Source organism: Lithobates pipiens, unplaced genomic scaffold, assembly GCF_037356315.1.
Source record: "Lithobates pipiens isolate NorthernLeopardFrog02 unplaced genomic scaffold, aLitPip1_a1.2 Scaffold_22, whole genome shotgun sequence".
In the NCBI taxonomy this organism is placed as follows: domain Eukaryota; kingdom Metazoa; phylum Chordata; class Amphibia; order Anura; family Ranidae; genus Lithobates; species Lithobates pipiens.
This window is the reverse complement of record NW_027507784.1, coordinates 79,771,486-79,787,069: the sequence shown is the minus strand read 5'-3', so window position 1 is coordinate 79,787,069 and position 15,584 is coordinate 79,771,486. Positions and strand designations below refer to the sequence as shown.

General features: G+C 44.1%; 1 protein-coding gene across 1 annotated transcript in view; it reads right to left on the bottom strand.

The window, feature by feature from the left end:
• DARS1 (aspartyl-tRNA synthetase 1) overlaps positions 1-15,584 on the bottom strand; it is a 177,075-nt gene that overhangs the window by 117,184 nt on the left and 44,307 nt on the right. The window contains exons 2-4 of the mRNA XM_077447770.1: positions 10,058-10,154; positions 4,861-4,890; positions 2,194-2,251 (exon numbers count right to left, since the gene is read on the bottom strand). Of these exons, the coding sequence (XP_077303896.1) occupies positions 2,194-2,251; positions 4,861-4,890; positions 10,058-10,154 (185 nt within the window). The remainder of the gene's footprint in view (positions 1-2,193; positions 2,252-4,860; positions 4,891-10,057; positions 10,155-15,584) is intronic.

The window sequence follows — 15,584 nt, the reverse complement described above, 5'->3', positions numbered from 1 at the left end:
CCTGGGTGTCGATCATTTGTACTGGGCCCCGGACTCTATGCACGGTGCACTCCCAGCACAAAAAGGGAGAAGCATATATGCGCCCCCCACGGAAAAAAAGCCCAGTTCCATGAGGCCGCACATATGTGTTACATCGGCTTAAAGGGGTTAAAGTAGCGCAGTGTTGAATAGCAAAAGATGCTGGTCATGAAGGGGGCAAATCTTCCGGAGGTCAAGTGTTTAAGCTAACCAGTCTCAGACCAAATTTCTGTGTAAATAAGTGTACATTTCTGTTTATGTGTATAATTGATTTAAAGCTGTGAAAAGTTCTACTCGCTCTCTGAAATGTCACTACAGCAATCATTCCGATTAGGGAATATTATAACAATTTCCTTTAGACGCAAACCGTTTACACTGCAATTTAAAATCAAACAAACACAGTAACTCACCCTGTAACTACAGGTTGTTAGAAAATGTATTTTCGGGATTAATAATTAATCTAATCATAAGACAAACTGGCCTAAGACACCTGGGCAGGTGATAAATGTCTGTTGCATTAAGGTGCCTGCAGAAACATGTAATGCAATTAAAACCAAGAGGGGAGTTTGCTCTGAGTGGAATTCCCCTGCTAGCTGCCAGCTGGTAATGGAAGAACATCAAATAATTTGGGTAACGGCATTCTAAACTGACACCGGCAACCTCACTGTCTACAAACACCTGGCTTAATTAAAGTGGAACTTTAACCACTTCAATACCGGGCACTTTCACCCCCAGGCCAATCCTCAGCTTTCAGCGCTGTCGCACTTTGCATGACAATTGCGCGGTCATGCAACGCTGTACCCATATGAAATTTTTATTGAGACAGACATAGCTTTCTTTTGGTGGTATTTAATCACTGCTGGGGTTTTTATTTTTTGCTAAACAAAACTAAAAAAAGACTGAAAATTTTGAAAAAACGTTCACACTGGAGTGAACAGAGCCGCTTTTTTTTTTTAGGGGCTATACTGGCGCTATTTTTAGTGCTGTAGCGCTTGAAAAATGCTGGCAGTGTGAAAGGGGCCTGAGTAATTTTTCTTCTTCACTGATGTGCGCTGGTGAGGCTGCACTGCTAGGCACTGACGAGGCTGCACTGAGGAGGCGGCATTGATGAGCACTGATAGGTGGAACGGATATGCTGCACTGAATCATTAGGGCACTGATCAGTGTAAATGCCCGTCACCACAGGAAAGCCAGTTTAAAAAAAAAAAAGCCAGTTTCCTTTCCTCACACACTGACAGCGCTAAGGAAAGAAAATGCTGATAACCGGCATTTGTTTACATGTCATCAGCTGCGATTGGTCACAGCTGATCACATGGTAAAGAGCCTACATTATTGAGCCTACATCGTCATCAGAGGGACACAGTGCACCACTGATCCCCATGCTGCAAAGTAAGAATTGGAGGGCATCATAAGAATTAAAAATGTGCAACCAGGGGGGCTTTTTCTTGTAGAAGAGAGAGACTATCACAATAAAGGACTCTTACCCGTCTCTTCACAATCCTTTTGACAATGTACACAGAGTTGCCCATGTGCAGCTCAATGTACTATGTTGGCATTTGCCAGGATGAATGTACTCTCCCGAGCATTATGTAACCCAGGCACGGCCAGCCAAGATGGCAGAAGATCCTGAGCTAGTAAGACAACTGTGTGAAGATGTCAGTATTGATGAACACAGATGAGCTTAGGATGAACGCATCTGTAGCTGAACTCCAAACTTGCTTATGACTGGTAGATAATAAGAGATTAAAAGTATGTGGTAGGTGGGGCCAGAAGGAATCTACAAGTTTCAGGAAAATTTTGTTTCCTGCTTGTGTGACCAGCTCTAAGAAAGAAGATACAAGTCAGGTGTTGGGTATCCTCTGCAATGAGAATGTCGTTTTTGGTGAGATTCTGCCTAAGGGTTAATCACTTCAAAAGGGATGCAGACACTGCAACTTTTCTCATCAGAATCCTGAAAAAGCAACGGCTGATTATAATGCACGAGTCCCTCCCATTCAAAATCAGTTCTGCACAAGACACAATCTAACAAAGAGCTATTACTTCAGAGCAGAAACTGCTATATGTAACAAAGTTTATTAAAATCCTTGCAATGTACATTGATCATCCAAAGAGGGAATGTTTTTTTCCTCAACAAAAGTGGAGGGGGGTATCTTAACGCCTTTAAATGAAACATACCTGGTTTATCCTGTGACTGTATCATGGGGGGAACTCCATATCTGTCCTTGGCAAAGTCCTAGGTAACAAGAAACACATGATGAATAATTGCTTTCCTTCATTACACTCATGACATCATTTGAGGGTGAATTTAAAGAGAAGATCCAGTCTGGGGAAAAAAAAATTAAAAATTAAAAGTCAGCATCTACAAATACTGTAGCTGCTGACTTTTAATATAAGGACACTCACCTGTCCAGGGATCCTGCGATGTCAGCACCCCAAGCCGATTAGTCAATCGTCCTTGAGTGCAGGCATTGTAAGGAAAACCAGCAGCGAAGCTTTCAGACTTCACAGCCAGTTTCCTGCTGCACATGCGCGAGTCACGCTGCGCTTTCTGAATGGTCTTGCCGTCTTCTGGGACCTGGATGTGTCCCGGTAGGCAGCGGGGGGAGAGGGTCAGGAAATGCACGTAGATCTCAGATTTTACCCGGAAGTGGGAGCAGGTAAAAAAAGATTAGCAGAGCATTGTACATTGCTAGCCATCAATTAATAAAGACATTTAGGCATTTAAAGAATTTAGTTCACCTTTACCAAAAAACTGCCTATGCAGGTAAGGGAGCGCCTGTAGAGAAAGAAAAAAACTGTTCAGCTCTAACTAAAGTTGCTAAGGGTGTAGGCCATTTGCTTGTTATTGCTCACTTCCACTATCACAGCAACAAGCTTCTACTCCAAGTCAGACCCCCTCGCATGCGCTCTCCACCCCTTGCAGTAGAAGATGGTGAACTGCACATGTGCAGGAGTCTGAGCTCAATCCTGTGATACAGATAGGAGTGTCTTAGCAACATCCTAGCAACAAGACAAGATGGGTGATGCTATTCAGCCAGGCTGTCAGAGGTACATATATGACCTACACCCATAGCAAGGGCATTATCCAACACATTAGTCAAAGCTGCACAGTTTGTTTTCATTTCAGACACCCCTTACTTGCACAGGCAGCTTTTTAGGCAAAGGGGAACTAACCTCTTTAAGTCAGGAGTGTCCAAACTTTCTAAACAAAGGGCCAGTTTACTGTCCTTTAGACTTGGGGGGTCACTGCTTTAAGTGATACCCTTTATTGGCCAACAAGTGTTACTAAAAGTGTTACTAAACTCACAATAGCAAAATAGTCTGTATATGTAGTAAAACATGCGTGTTATACTCACTGTGGAACCCAAGGGGTTAATTCAGTGCATTGTGTAAAAAGAATGTTTTGATCCTGTCTTCTCTGATCCTCCTCTACTTTAACTGTCCCCAATCCATCTCCTGATAGAACAGAGCCTTGGGGGAATGCTGCACATGCTTAGTTTGGTGTGTATTGCTAGAGAAATTTTTTTTTTTGGGGAGGGTGCATGTGATCAGCACAGGGCCATTCAGCACCATCCAGACAGAGGGTCAGGGGTCCTGCAGCCTCATAGAACAGTCAGAGGAGAATGCAAACTCCTCCTACAAGCTTTAACCAGACACTGATAGAATTCACAAGACTGTTATAAACTGCTGATGAGAAAGGGTATTTAGCAGTTTATATTTACTAAAATAATTGCATTTCCATGTCCTGTGTACTGTGGGAGACCAGGTATAGTGAATGCAGGCTCCTGGGTTTAGTAACACTTTAAGTTAGTAAACATGCAAGCTTTCACTAATGCCTTAGATTCCTTGCATCTTTAATGCGTGTAAACCATTACATATACCCAGTAAAGTGACTGGCCTCAGGTGATAAAGATTAAAAACACATCCCTCTACATAAGTTGTACCTGTCTATCTGCTCTATGCCCCCCTTTATACAACACACAGTTCAGGCTGTCAGTTTGCGGCAGGCCCCTCCCATTTTCTCCTGGTGTCAGGAAAACTTGTGAGAAGTGACTTATTCTGAGGCAGAGGAATTGGGCAGCAGATAGAAATGCCAATTAGAGGGATATCCTTTGTGCATATAATATGTCTGAGGTTCACAACCACTTTAATGCCCTGTACACACGGTCAGACTTTCAGACGGAAAATGTGCAATCGGACTGTGTTGTTGGAAATTCAGATCGTGTGTGGGCTCCATTGGACTTTTTCCATCTGATTTTCCGACACACAAAGTTTGAGATCTGGATCTAAAATTTTCCGAAAACAAAATCAGATCGTTTAAATTCCGATCATGTGTTGACAATTCCGACACACAAAGTGCCACGCATGCTCAGAATAAATTACGAGATCAAAGGCATTGGCTACTGGCCTCTTTATAGTTCCATCATACGTGGTTTACGTCACCTTGTTCTGAACGATTGGATTTTCCGACAACTTTGTGCGAACACGTGTATGCAAGACAAGTTTGGGCCAAAATCCAACAGAAAAAAAAATCAGACGAATTTTGTTGTCAGAAAGTCCGAAGGCGTGTACAGGGTATAATAATAGATTAGGTTAGCCAATAAATGGTATAACTTAGATTTCAAACTTTCTACAGTCAGCAAGCTGAAATGGAAAGTGATAAAAGCGAATGATGTCACACTGGTATAGAGTAAAACTGCTGCCAAAGGTGAGAAAAGTAACACAATTTGGTAGCCTAGTAAACATTTTACTCTGTGAAAACCACATGGAGGTGCAGAGCACACCTACCCAACGCTGAAACCCATTTCTTAGCACCCGTGTAGCTGAGGGTCTGATACTTACCTCCCCTTCATCTGCCTGCTGCTCAGATACCTACAAAGGATAAAGATAAACAAATCTTAGCAAACACAGAAAATAGAAAATGCAACAGCACACCACACTGAGACAATGAGACTAACTTTTTTTTTTCTTCAAACAATAACTTTTTTTATTTTTTATTTAACACAGTTTAAATGTCTCTTAAGAAAATGTTGTGGCATTTCTTGCTAAACAGATACCCCAGTGTTGATGGCTTGAAAATGATCATTTTACTGCTGCCTTATGGCAAAATTCAGCTATTCTCAGAAGTTCTTGGATGTTGCACCTTCTACGAAGTAAGACCATAGACTGACTGATGCGTTTGTACATTTACAAGAAGCTCTGGAGGTCTGTTATGCTTAAATCCAAACTCCATCCTTAAATTCAAAGGAAATTAAAGCTTTGTTTTCCTGCTCTGTGCAATGATTTTGCACAGATCAACTCCAATCCTCTTCTTTTCAGGTCCTCCACCGGTGCTCTTGGCTAGAGCAACAGCTCCCCCCCCCCTCCTCATTGGCTCACTGGCTGTGATCGACAGTAGTGGGAGCCAGTGGGCTTCAGCCATTGCCTTAGCCAATCAGGACGGAGAGTCCCTGGCCACCCGCGGCTATTGTGAACATTACTGGATCGGAGGAAGCTCAGGTAAGGATTGTGTGGCTGCTGCACACAGAAGTTTTTTTTAGCTTCATGCTTAGAAAGAACCCCTGTAACCTCTTCAGCTCCAGAAGGTTTACCCCCCCCCCCCCCTTCCTGACCAGGCCATTTATTTGTGATGCGTTACTTTAACTGACAATTGCACGGTCGTGCAACTGTGTACGCAAATAATTTTTTTCCAAGAATAAAGCTTTCTTTTGGTGGTATTTGATCACCTTTGCTGATTTAATTTTTTGTGCTATAAACAAAAAAAAAAACAAAAAAAAAAGACAATTAAAAAAAAAAAAAAAAATTATAATATATATATATATATATATATATATATATATATATATATATGGGGGGGGCAGCAGAACTGAGGGGGAACCGAATGGAGGGCCTGTGTGGTGGGCTGCAGGCAGAAGGTTTTCTTCTGCCTTTACAACTACCGGTACTTTAAATGCATCTAAACCCTAACAAACATCTCCTATGTGCTCTTTTGGTCTGGTAACCCCTTGTCGTCGACCCCCGGTCATGAGGCATAGGCGGGCTTTCTGATCTTGTGATGAATGTGATTGGCTGTCACAGCAGTCACATGATCGGAAGCTCTTTATCGCAAGTATGCATTGGGACCTGCCCATGATCTCTTAGTTACTGTGCTGAGAGCGTGCAATCAGCACGCACTAAGCACAAAAAAGCAGTTCCCCATGGATGCTTATGCCCAACAGCTTGATAAGCCACTGCTTTTATGCGTCCGGTCGGGGGGGGGGGGGGGGGGGACAGGTTAAAGTGGAACTAAACCCATTATTTTAACAGTTTCAAAAAACAGTTCCGGCATGCCGTGAATGCTGTCACATTTATTTGATAAAAAAAATATTGCACTCACTCATAAGTAATCAATACACAGCAATGTAATTGGAAACCAAAGTTTCTATCTAACAAGATGGCCACCATGCCCCGATGCAGGAGCGTGGACGCTCCTGACGTCAGTGAGGACGAATCACGTAGGGAGGAGTAGCCGGCGGCGCGCTCCCGTGCTGGTCGGGACCCCCGCGATCGTCTCACGGAGCGGCCGAATGGAGGAAATGCTGTGTAAACAACATTTCTCCATTCTGCCTAGCAACTAGTGACGCTGATCTCTGCTCCATGTGATTGGAGCAGAGATCAGTGTTCACTAAATGAAAGTTCAACCCCCCCCACAGTTAGTAACACACCCCTAGGAACACTTAACTCCTACACTGCCACCCACTGGTTAACCCTTTCACTGCCAGTGTCATTTACACAGGAATCACTGCATTTATATAGCAGGGATTACTGTTTAAATGACAATGGTCCCAAAAATGTGTCAAAAATGTCCGATGGGTCCCCCACAATATCGCAGTCACAATAAAAATCGCTGATCGCCGCCATTACTAGTAAAAAAAAAAAAAAAATTATTAATAAAAATGCTATAAAACTATCCCTATTTTGTAAACGCTATAACTTTTGCGCAAACCAATCAATAATCGCTTATTGCCATTTTTTTTACCAAAAATATGTAGAAGAATACGTATCGGCCTAAACTGAGGGAAAAAAATGTTTTTTTATATATTTTTGGGGGATATTTATAACAAAAAGTAAAAAAATAATGCGTTTTTTTCAAAATTGTCGCTCTATTTTTGTTTATAGCGCAAAAAATAAAAACCGCAGGGGTGATCAAATACCACCAAGAGAAAGCTCTATTTGTGGGAAAAAAAGGACGTCAATTTTGTTTGGGAGCCACGTCGCACGTCCGCGCAATTGTCAGTTAAAGCGGCGCAGTGCCGAATCGCAAAAAGTGGTCTGGTCTTTGACCAGCAAAATGGTCCGGTCTGCAAGTGGTTAAAGCGGGAGTCCGCCGGGACTCCGCGTTTTTTTTATTTTTTAAAGTCAGCAGCTACAAATACTGCAGCTGCTGACTTTTAAAATGGTGACACTTACCTGTCCAGCGCGCCCGCGATGTCGGCACCCGAAGCCAATCTCTAGATCGACACTCGGGTGCTGCCGCCGCCATCTTGGGTATGGGAATCAGGAAATGGAGCCTTTCGGCTTCATTTCCCGGTTCCCTACTGCGCATGCGCGAGCCGCGCGGCGCAATCCGGACGGTCCCCACTGCCTCTGGGAACTGTGCGTTTCCCAGCAGGCAGCGGGGCACTTGCGCAAAGGGGCGAGCAGTTGCGGAAAGGGGCGTAATCTACGCCCCTTTCCGCAGACAGCTATCCCGGAAGTGGGTGCAGTTACCTGGATTATCCAGGTAACTGCACCCCCCTCCCCCCTGAAAGGTGCCAATTGTGGCGCCGGAGGGGGGGGGGGGGATTCCGATGAGCGGAGGTCCATTTTAGGGTGGACCTCCGCTTTAAGGACTGTCATTTAATTGTACTCGCTGTTTAGTACTGCACCCATTTAAAAAAAAAGCTTATGTTATGTTGTTATTCCAGCATTAATGTGCCAGCAGCTTGTACATGTGATTTATACCTAGCGCAGCCCCTTACTGTGTACTACTGTCACATTTGTTTGTGCTCTCAACCAAACTGTCAAACCATCCAATGGCTGATGTCCTAACTGATCACATGTGCAACACCATGGCAGTTGCTGATTAAACAGAGGGTAACATTGCAGCTTCCTTGGCTGAAAAGAATAGGAGGGTTTAGTTCCACTTTAAATATACCATGAAAAGCATTTTCCTACATCTGTCAATATGTGATAAAAAATTCCTGTTGACTCTGCCAGAAATCCATGATGTCCTAACCACAGATCTCAAGCAGTGTTATTAGACCAGGACAACTCTGTGACCACCTATACCCTGTGTTATACAAACACATACGCCCAAGATAAAACCCAAAAGCACTAGTATAAATATGGAATATTTTATTTTGTTTCCTAGCCCTGAACATAGTAAATTAAATAAGTACATCCATTATACATGTGCCTAAACAAATTATTGTGCAGTCGTCCCTCATAGAGAAAGATGTGGGTACTTTTATTGACTGGTATTCTCTCCCCGTCAGAGTAAAAACTGTCAAAGCCTTTAGTCTTTTTCCCCATGTAATCCTAACCGCACTATCAATATAGAACAGTTTCTGAGTTCTGTTATGAGCCTGAGCTCAGATAGAATGACGTTTCTATTCCAACAGACAGCAAATACAAGTAAATCATGCAAAATCAAGGAATCCCTGAGGAGGTAAAACTGTTCAGTTATTACAAGTGAAAGAGACACCATCACCTCACCCATTGAAAGCAAACTGCCAAATACAAAGCACCACCCCAACCACTTTGTATTTGCCACTCCAGTGCTCCGCTGCCACACCTCACCTCTGTTGTAGCGGCCACCAAATATCCTGTGTCATTGGTGACACCTTTAAAGTGGTTGCAAAGGCTATTTTTTTTTTACCTCAATACATTCTCTTTTTTTTTTTTTTTTAAAGCAAAGAAGGAGCAGAGCTGCTTTCTCTCCCCTCACTGGACTCAGTATGAGAAGCCGGAGTCATTGGCTTCTGCTGCCGAGGGAGCAAGGGATGAGGTTGAGTTGCACTGTGTGCGTCGATACACATTAAGAGCCTTGGGATAGTGCCCCCATAGCAAGCGGCTGATCATGGGGGGGGGGGGGGGGTGTCCCTCAGAAGGTAGGAGGAGCCAAGAGCACCGGCAGGGGGATCCCAGCAGAAAAGAATCAGGGCTGCTCTGTGTACCATTACACAGAGAAGGTATGTATATCCTATTAAAAAAATAAATAAATAAGAACCTTGGCACCCTGGGGTGCCTTTCAGGTTCTCTGGATCAGAGATGGATGGGAGGACTCTGTGATTGGGAGAGGGGATTGTGGTGATGAGGACTCTGTGTTGAGAAGGCTCAAATATGGGACACCATCATGGGGGTACTCCGATATGATGGGAGGCTCTCATATATAGGGAGGATTGCGGGAAACTGAATTGATGGGGGCCTACGACTCTGATGATGGGGCCTCTGGTGTGATGGGGACCTCTGATGTTAAGGGGGATCTCAGGCATAAAAAGGGGACCTCTGATGTGATGGGAGGCTCTCATATATTGGGGGGAAACTCTTATTTGATGGCGGGCCTCTGACTCTGATGAAGGGATTTTGATATGATGGGGGCCTCTGGCATAATAAGGGGAACTCTGATGTGAAGAGGATTCTTGGACATAATAGGGGGGCCTCTGATGTAATGGGGTACTCTGATGTGATGGGAGGCTCTCATGTAAGGGAGGAACCCTCATTTGATGGGCCTCTGGCATAATAAGGGCACCCATGATGTGAAGGGGAGCCTCTGACGTAATAAGGGGACCCTCTTGACTTAATAGGAGGATCTCTGATGCGAAGGGGACTTCTGAGGAGAAGTCAATTCCATTGGGGAAGGAGCGGCTGGAGAGCACTGGAAAGGTGAACATAAGGTGGTCAGGGATGAGATTTACAGAGACACAGTTACTTTTCCCTAAATGGGGAGATTATCACAGATGCTGACTGAGGAAAAAGTTCTCTCACACAAATCATTAAAGCAGGGCTGAGGACTGACCAGCTTGGCTTGCTTCTCTGCTTTTTTTGCGGCTTTCTCGGCTTCCTTCTGTTGTTTCTTCAAGGCTTTCTTGGACTGGGCCTGGTCCTCGGCCGCACTGCAAAACACAAAAAGAGAAGGAGAGTGAGCCCGGAACGCGGGGCGATATTAAAAGGTGACCTTGCCAATTCCAATTGTTATTTATTCCACTTCCTATGGGAAGTTTTCAGTCAATGGGAAAACTCAGGTTCCATTCATAGTATTGGGGGTGCAGTTAATCCCTTTGTCTGGCTGAAGCGCTTGTTTCGGCTTTCCTTCATTCAATGAAGCTTTTCCCTCTGGTCCACAATAAAAACAGGAAATTTCTGGGGAAGCATGTGTTTGGAAATAACAGTCATGGGATATTTCTATTAACACGCATTTCAGACACACAATGAATGAGAAGATGCGTCTTCCAATTAGGATGTGGACAAAAGCTGCGATTATGTGAACCCAGGTGACTCGGTGACCGAAAGTTGAGAACTTGGAGAAATTCCTGACCTATTAATGCCGATCTTTTACCTTTCAAATTCATTTTACAAAATCTGCTACAACTACATCCGGCAGACTTTTTAGGTGCAACTTTTCACCATATGATTTTGTTGTCTGCAACCACCCTCTCATGCTGCAAATCCTGTGAAAAGGTTCCCATGAGCACAGGAATAGAGCAATGTTAAAACCAGAGAACACTGCAGTTTGTGCATTCACTGGACAACGTCCATAAGTAAATAAACAAAGCTACAGTTAAAGGGAGTTTGGTCAACCTTTTAGCCAGGAAATCAATATAAAAATATAGGATCATAAAGACGGACTTCACAGCTTCCATTAAAGAGGAAGTAAACCCTCTGGGGGGGGGGGGCAAGACAAAGGCATAATGAGCTAGTATGCATAGTATAAATTACTTACCCAAGATCAAAGCCCCTGCAGCGGTCCTCATTCCCCTCCTCCATCACCGCCATATCTCCCGGAGTGACTTCCGGGTATCGCGGCTCCGGCACCGAGACTGGCCGGAGCTGCGATGAGGTCACCCCCACGCATGCTCGTGGGAGCCGCCACCAACGGCACGATCGCCGTTAGAAACGGCATGCACAGTGCACCTGCGCGCCGCTGTCTATGGCGCATGCACCGTAGACATCGGTACATGTCTTTTGCAAATATCTCCTAAACCGTGTAGGTTTAGGAGATATTTCTTGCACCTACAGGTAAGCCTTAATTTAGACCTGTAGGTAAAAGTGGTCTGTAAGGATTTACAGACACTTTAACCACTTCAATACCGGGCACTTTCACCCTCATCACTTTTAGATGGATAAAGGTGGTATTTAAAGGATAAGTTCACCTTTCATAACATGATACACACCCCCAGTACATTTGGAATTTCCTTCTCCGCTAATGTTTTCAATAGTTCTCATCAATCCAGGATGTAGCAGACACCATATCTGGTTATAATAAATTTGCGTGCGCACACGCACACGCACACACACACACACACACCCTGGAAAATGTGTGTGTATGCTCAAACGGATAGTGGAAGATCAAAGTAATTCATATGTCCAAGTGCAGTGCCCCAATTATAGATCCCCGGGAGGCCTACATGTGCAGGGTTTGTGTAAACAACCTTCAAAGTCAAGTAGTCAATACATGACCCCCCCCCATCAGGTGTCACCCAATCAGATGACGGCAATGTTTGGGTATTCTGACAGCCGCAAGTGCTGGCTTCCAAACTAGAACAGTCCGCACAGGAGATTCGGCCATTTGTGGCATTTAGTGTTGATAGAGGGATCTGTAAAGCTGGCCATAGAGGGGGAGAAAAATCCCCCAAAAAATTTTTTGCACTTAATAAAGATCTGTTAAAAGTGGGTGTGATAACGCCGTCATTGATACAAATCCCCCCCAAGTGTCGGCATGTTGTCATTTGTTTACAACATAAATGGTAAATTTTTTTGTTGATCGATTTCACAATCGGCATATGACATATAAAGAGTTTCAGGGGCCCAGTGTGTACGGTTTCTTTCTTATAAATCTTTGCATTTCAAGAACTGAAATGAGCCCACTAAAATTCAGAACGTCGAGCGATCGAGCGTTTCAAACAATTTTCTACCCATCTATAGTCAACTTTAGTTAACCACACACACACTATACAATCTGATTGTACAATCTCCTTTATATCTACAATCACCAGTGTTAATTGTGGCAGCAAATTCAGATTTAGTTTTAGTCTTAGGACTAAAATGGCATTTTAGTTTTAGTCCCAATTTAGTCTTCTGCAATTGTTTTAGTTTTATTTGTATTTAGTCGACTAAATCTCCAGTACATTTTAGTCAACTAAATGTCCTATGTTTTAGTCTACTAAAATCTCCAGTACATTTTAGTTGACTAAAATCAAATACGTGTAATTAAATTGTAATGTATTAGTTAACATTTCACTACAATTTCCAAACTGCTGGAGTGAAAAATCTAATATGTTATTATTTATGGTATTGAGGTATAAACATGCACTACAGACCGGTGTTAATGTGTTCATTTTGATGTCAAATTTCAATTTAGTTTTACTCTTAGTCTTGACTAAAATGGCATTTTAGTTGTATTTTAGTCATCTGTTTTAGTTTTAGTCGTATTATAGTCGATTAAAATAGTATTCAGTTAGTTAACTAAAATGTTTTAGTCGACTAAATTAACATTGACTATCATCTTTATAGTGCAAGGGCATGTCTGATTTGATACAAATTGAATGGATTTCTTATTTGTCAATGTTTGGATGTGGAGACATATGGTATGAGTGACACATATATCCCCCCCACACCCCTGGAAAATATGCAAGCACTCTCACAAAAGATAAACAAACTATTTTGATCTTTGACGAACTACAATGCCCCAATTATAGATCCCCGGGAGGCCTATGTATGTAGGATTTGTGTAAACAATCTTCAAAGTTGAGTAGTAAATCCTCTGCGGACAGAGAACACTCGAGGACTGTATACACAGGAACGCTCCGAGCCGTCACGTTTTCATGGAGGATGTGAACAGCGGCTCTGCCAATATCCCAGCAGCCAGGAAAGCAGCACAATCACTCCGGCAGGTGTCACTAAGAAACACATTCATTGACAGGCCGGCCCATGCATGCACCTGCCTGACACCGGGCGCTATTCTGTGAATCACAGCTAGTCATGCCCGGCTCTCATCCTGAAACAAGCTGCCTAGATGGCAAAAACACATTAGTCATCGAGGACATGACAACAAACACTCCACATGAATAAGACAACAGGATTAAAAACAACAAGAGTGTAACGCTGAGCTCTAAAGGCTGAAATTTCAGGAGTCGTGCCCTTGTTGGCACCACCAGGCTTGGCAAAAGTTAGTTTAAAGAGGAGCTCTGACCACCATTTTTTTTCCTGCATCCCCTCTGCCTTTATACATAGTTTACATGAACTCATGTCTCCAAATAAATCCCCTTCATCATACATGTTTTTTAGAATGTACTTAGACCCCTTTCACACTGGAGCATTTTTCAGGCGCTTTAGCGTTAAAAAAAAAAGTGCATGTAAAGCGCTTGAAAGAAGCCTCATCTGCAATCCCAATGTGAAAGCCCAAGCGCTTTCACACTGAGATCCCTTTCACACTGGGGCATTTTTTAGGCGCTTTAGCTATAAAAAAAAAAAAAGCGCCTGTAAAGCGCCTGAAAGAAGCTGCAACTGCAATCCTAGTTTGAAAGCCCGAGTGCTTTCACACTGAGGCACAGCACTGGCAGGGCGTCAAAAAAATAAAAATCCTGCAAGCAGCTTCTTTGCAGCGCTTTTGGAGTGGTGAATGCACCGCTCCTAAAGCGCCACTTCCCAGTGAAATCAATGGGATGCGCCTGCAAAGTGATTTTGGCAGCGTCGCTTTGTGGGAGCTTTTAACCCTTTATTTGGCCAGGGGTTAAAAGCGCCCCACTAGCGCTGATAAAACGCTGCTAGTTTAAGCTGTGTTTTACGAGCATTTTTCGGGCGCTGGCAGTGTGAAAGGGCTCTTAAAGCACTCGGGCTTTCACATTGGAATTGCAGATTGGGCTTCTTTCAAGCGCTTTACAGGCGCTTTTTTTTTAACACTAAAGCACCTGAAAAACACCTGAAAAATGCCCCAGTGTGAAAGGGGTCTTAGATTTTGTTGTCCTGAGCACTTTGTGAAGCTCACTTGGACTCTCTTACCGGGATACAGTGCTGCTAGCTACCCAGCGTGCACCTCCCGATCTCACGAATGCACACCAAGCGTACTGCCAAAAAGTATGTCTGGATATCTTGCAATGCTGAGCGGCGGCAATGCCCACTGACTCCTGGGAATCTTGACACACAACTCCTAGGAGCCAGTGCGCCACAGGATATTACATACATTGCAGCAGAGGGGAAAACCAGAAGAGACAGAAAACCTTGGAAACTGGGAAAGCAAAGGAAAAAATTAATAATTGCCCAATGCAGAGATTATGGCCGGTTGCAAAGCGAATGAGAAGATTAAAAAGTGGGTGGAACTTCGCTTTCCAGGGATTGTAAAAGGATTTTTTTTTTTTTTAAATAACAAACATGTTATACTTACCTCCACTGTGCAGCTCGTTTTGCACAGAGTGGCCCCAAACCTGCTCTTCTGGGGTCCCTCAGCGGCTGTCTCTGCTTCCTCCCGCAGGTACTTCTCACGTTCATGCAAGCTCCCTCGCATGGTGAGAAGCACTTGCAGGGGCGCTCCCGTGATACAGCCGGTGGCTATAGCCTCTCACTGTATCACTCGGGCCCGCCCACCCGGGTGCCGCGTCATTGGATGTGATGAACAGCAGCGCGAGCCAATGGCTGCACTTCTTTCAATCCATCTACTCCAGCCAATCAACAGCCAGGCTGAACGGCAAAGAGGATGTCAGGGATGACCGCGGGTCTTTCAAGGGGTCAGGCAAGTAAAAACCGAGGGGGAGGGGGGGGGGGGGGGGTTCTGGGGGCGCCGGCACTGTCAGATGTTTTTTCACCTTAATGCATAGAATTTTTGCCAAGCAAAGGTCCGATGGAGCCCGCACACGATCGAATTGTCCGACGGATTCGTTCCATCTGACCTTTGCTGTCAAAAAGTCCAGTCGTGTGTACGTGGCATTAGGCATGAAGTGGTTAAAGTCACAACAGGGAGGCCCAGGAATCAGGCAAAGTACGACTTTTGCAGAGAAGTCTAGATTTTCATAACTTCTAGATCTGCGGATCTACTGATTTGTTTTTGTTTGTTTTTTTTGACAAAGGTGGTAATCTTCGTTTAGTTTGAATTGTTCTAGATCTGCTGACTGATCAATGGACAGAAATATTCTGATAGAGAAAAAGCCATCTGCCGCTCCCAATACTTAACTGAGCCCCATCGCTATCCAGCGATGACCATGAGTGCTTCAGCTGTCCGGGCATCTCCCTCCTGATTGGAGACACAGCAGCGGCACCATTATTGGCTCATGCTGCTGTCAAAGTCAGTTAGCCAATCAGGAGAGAGGGGGGCTGCGGCTCAGCTCAGGTGC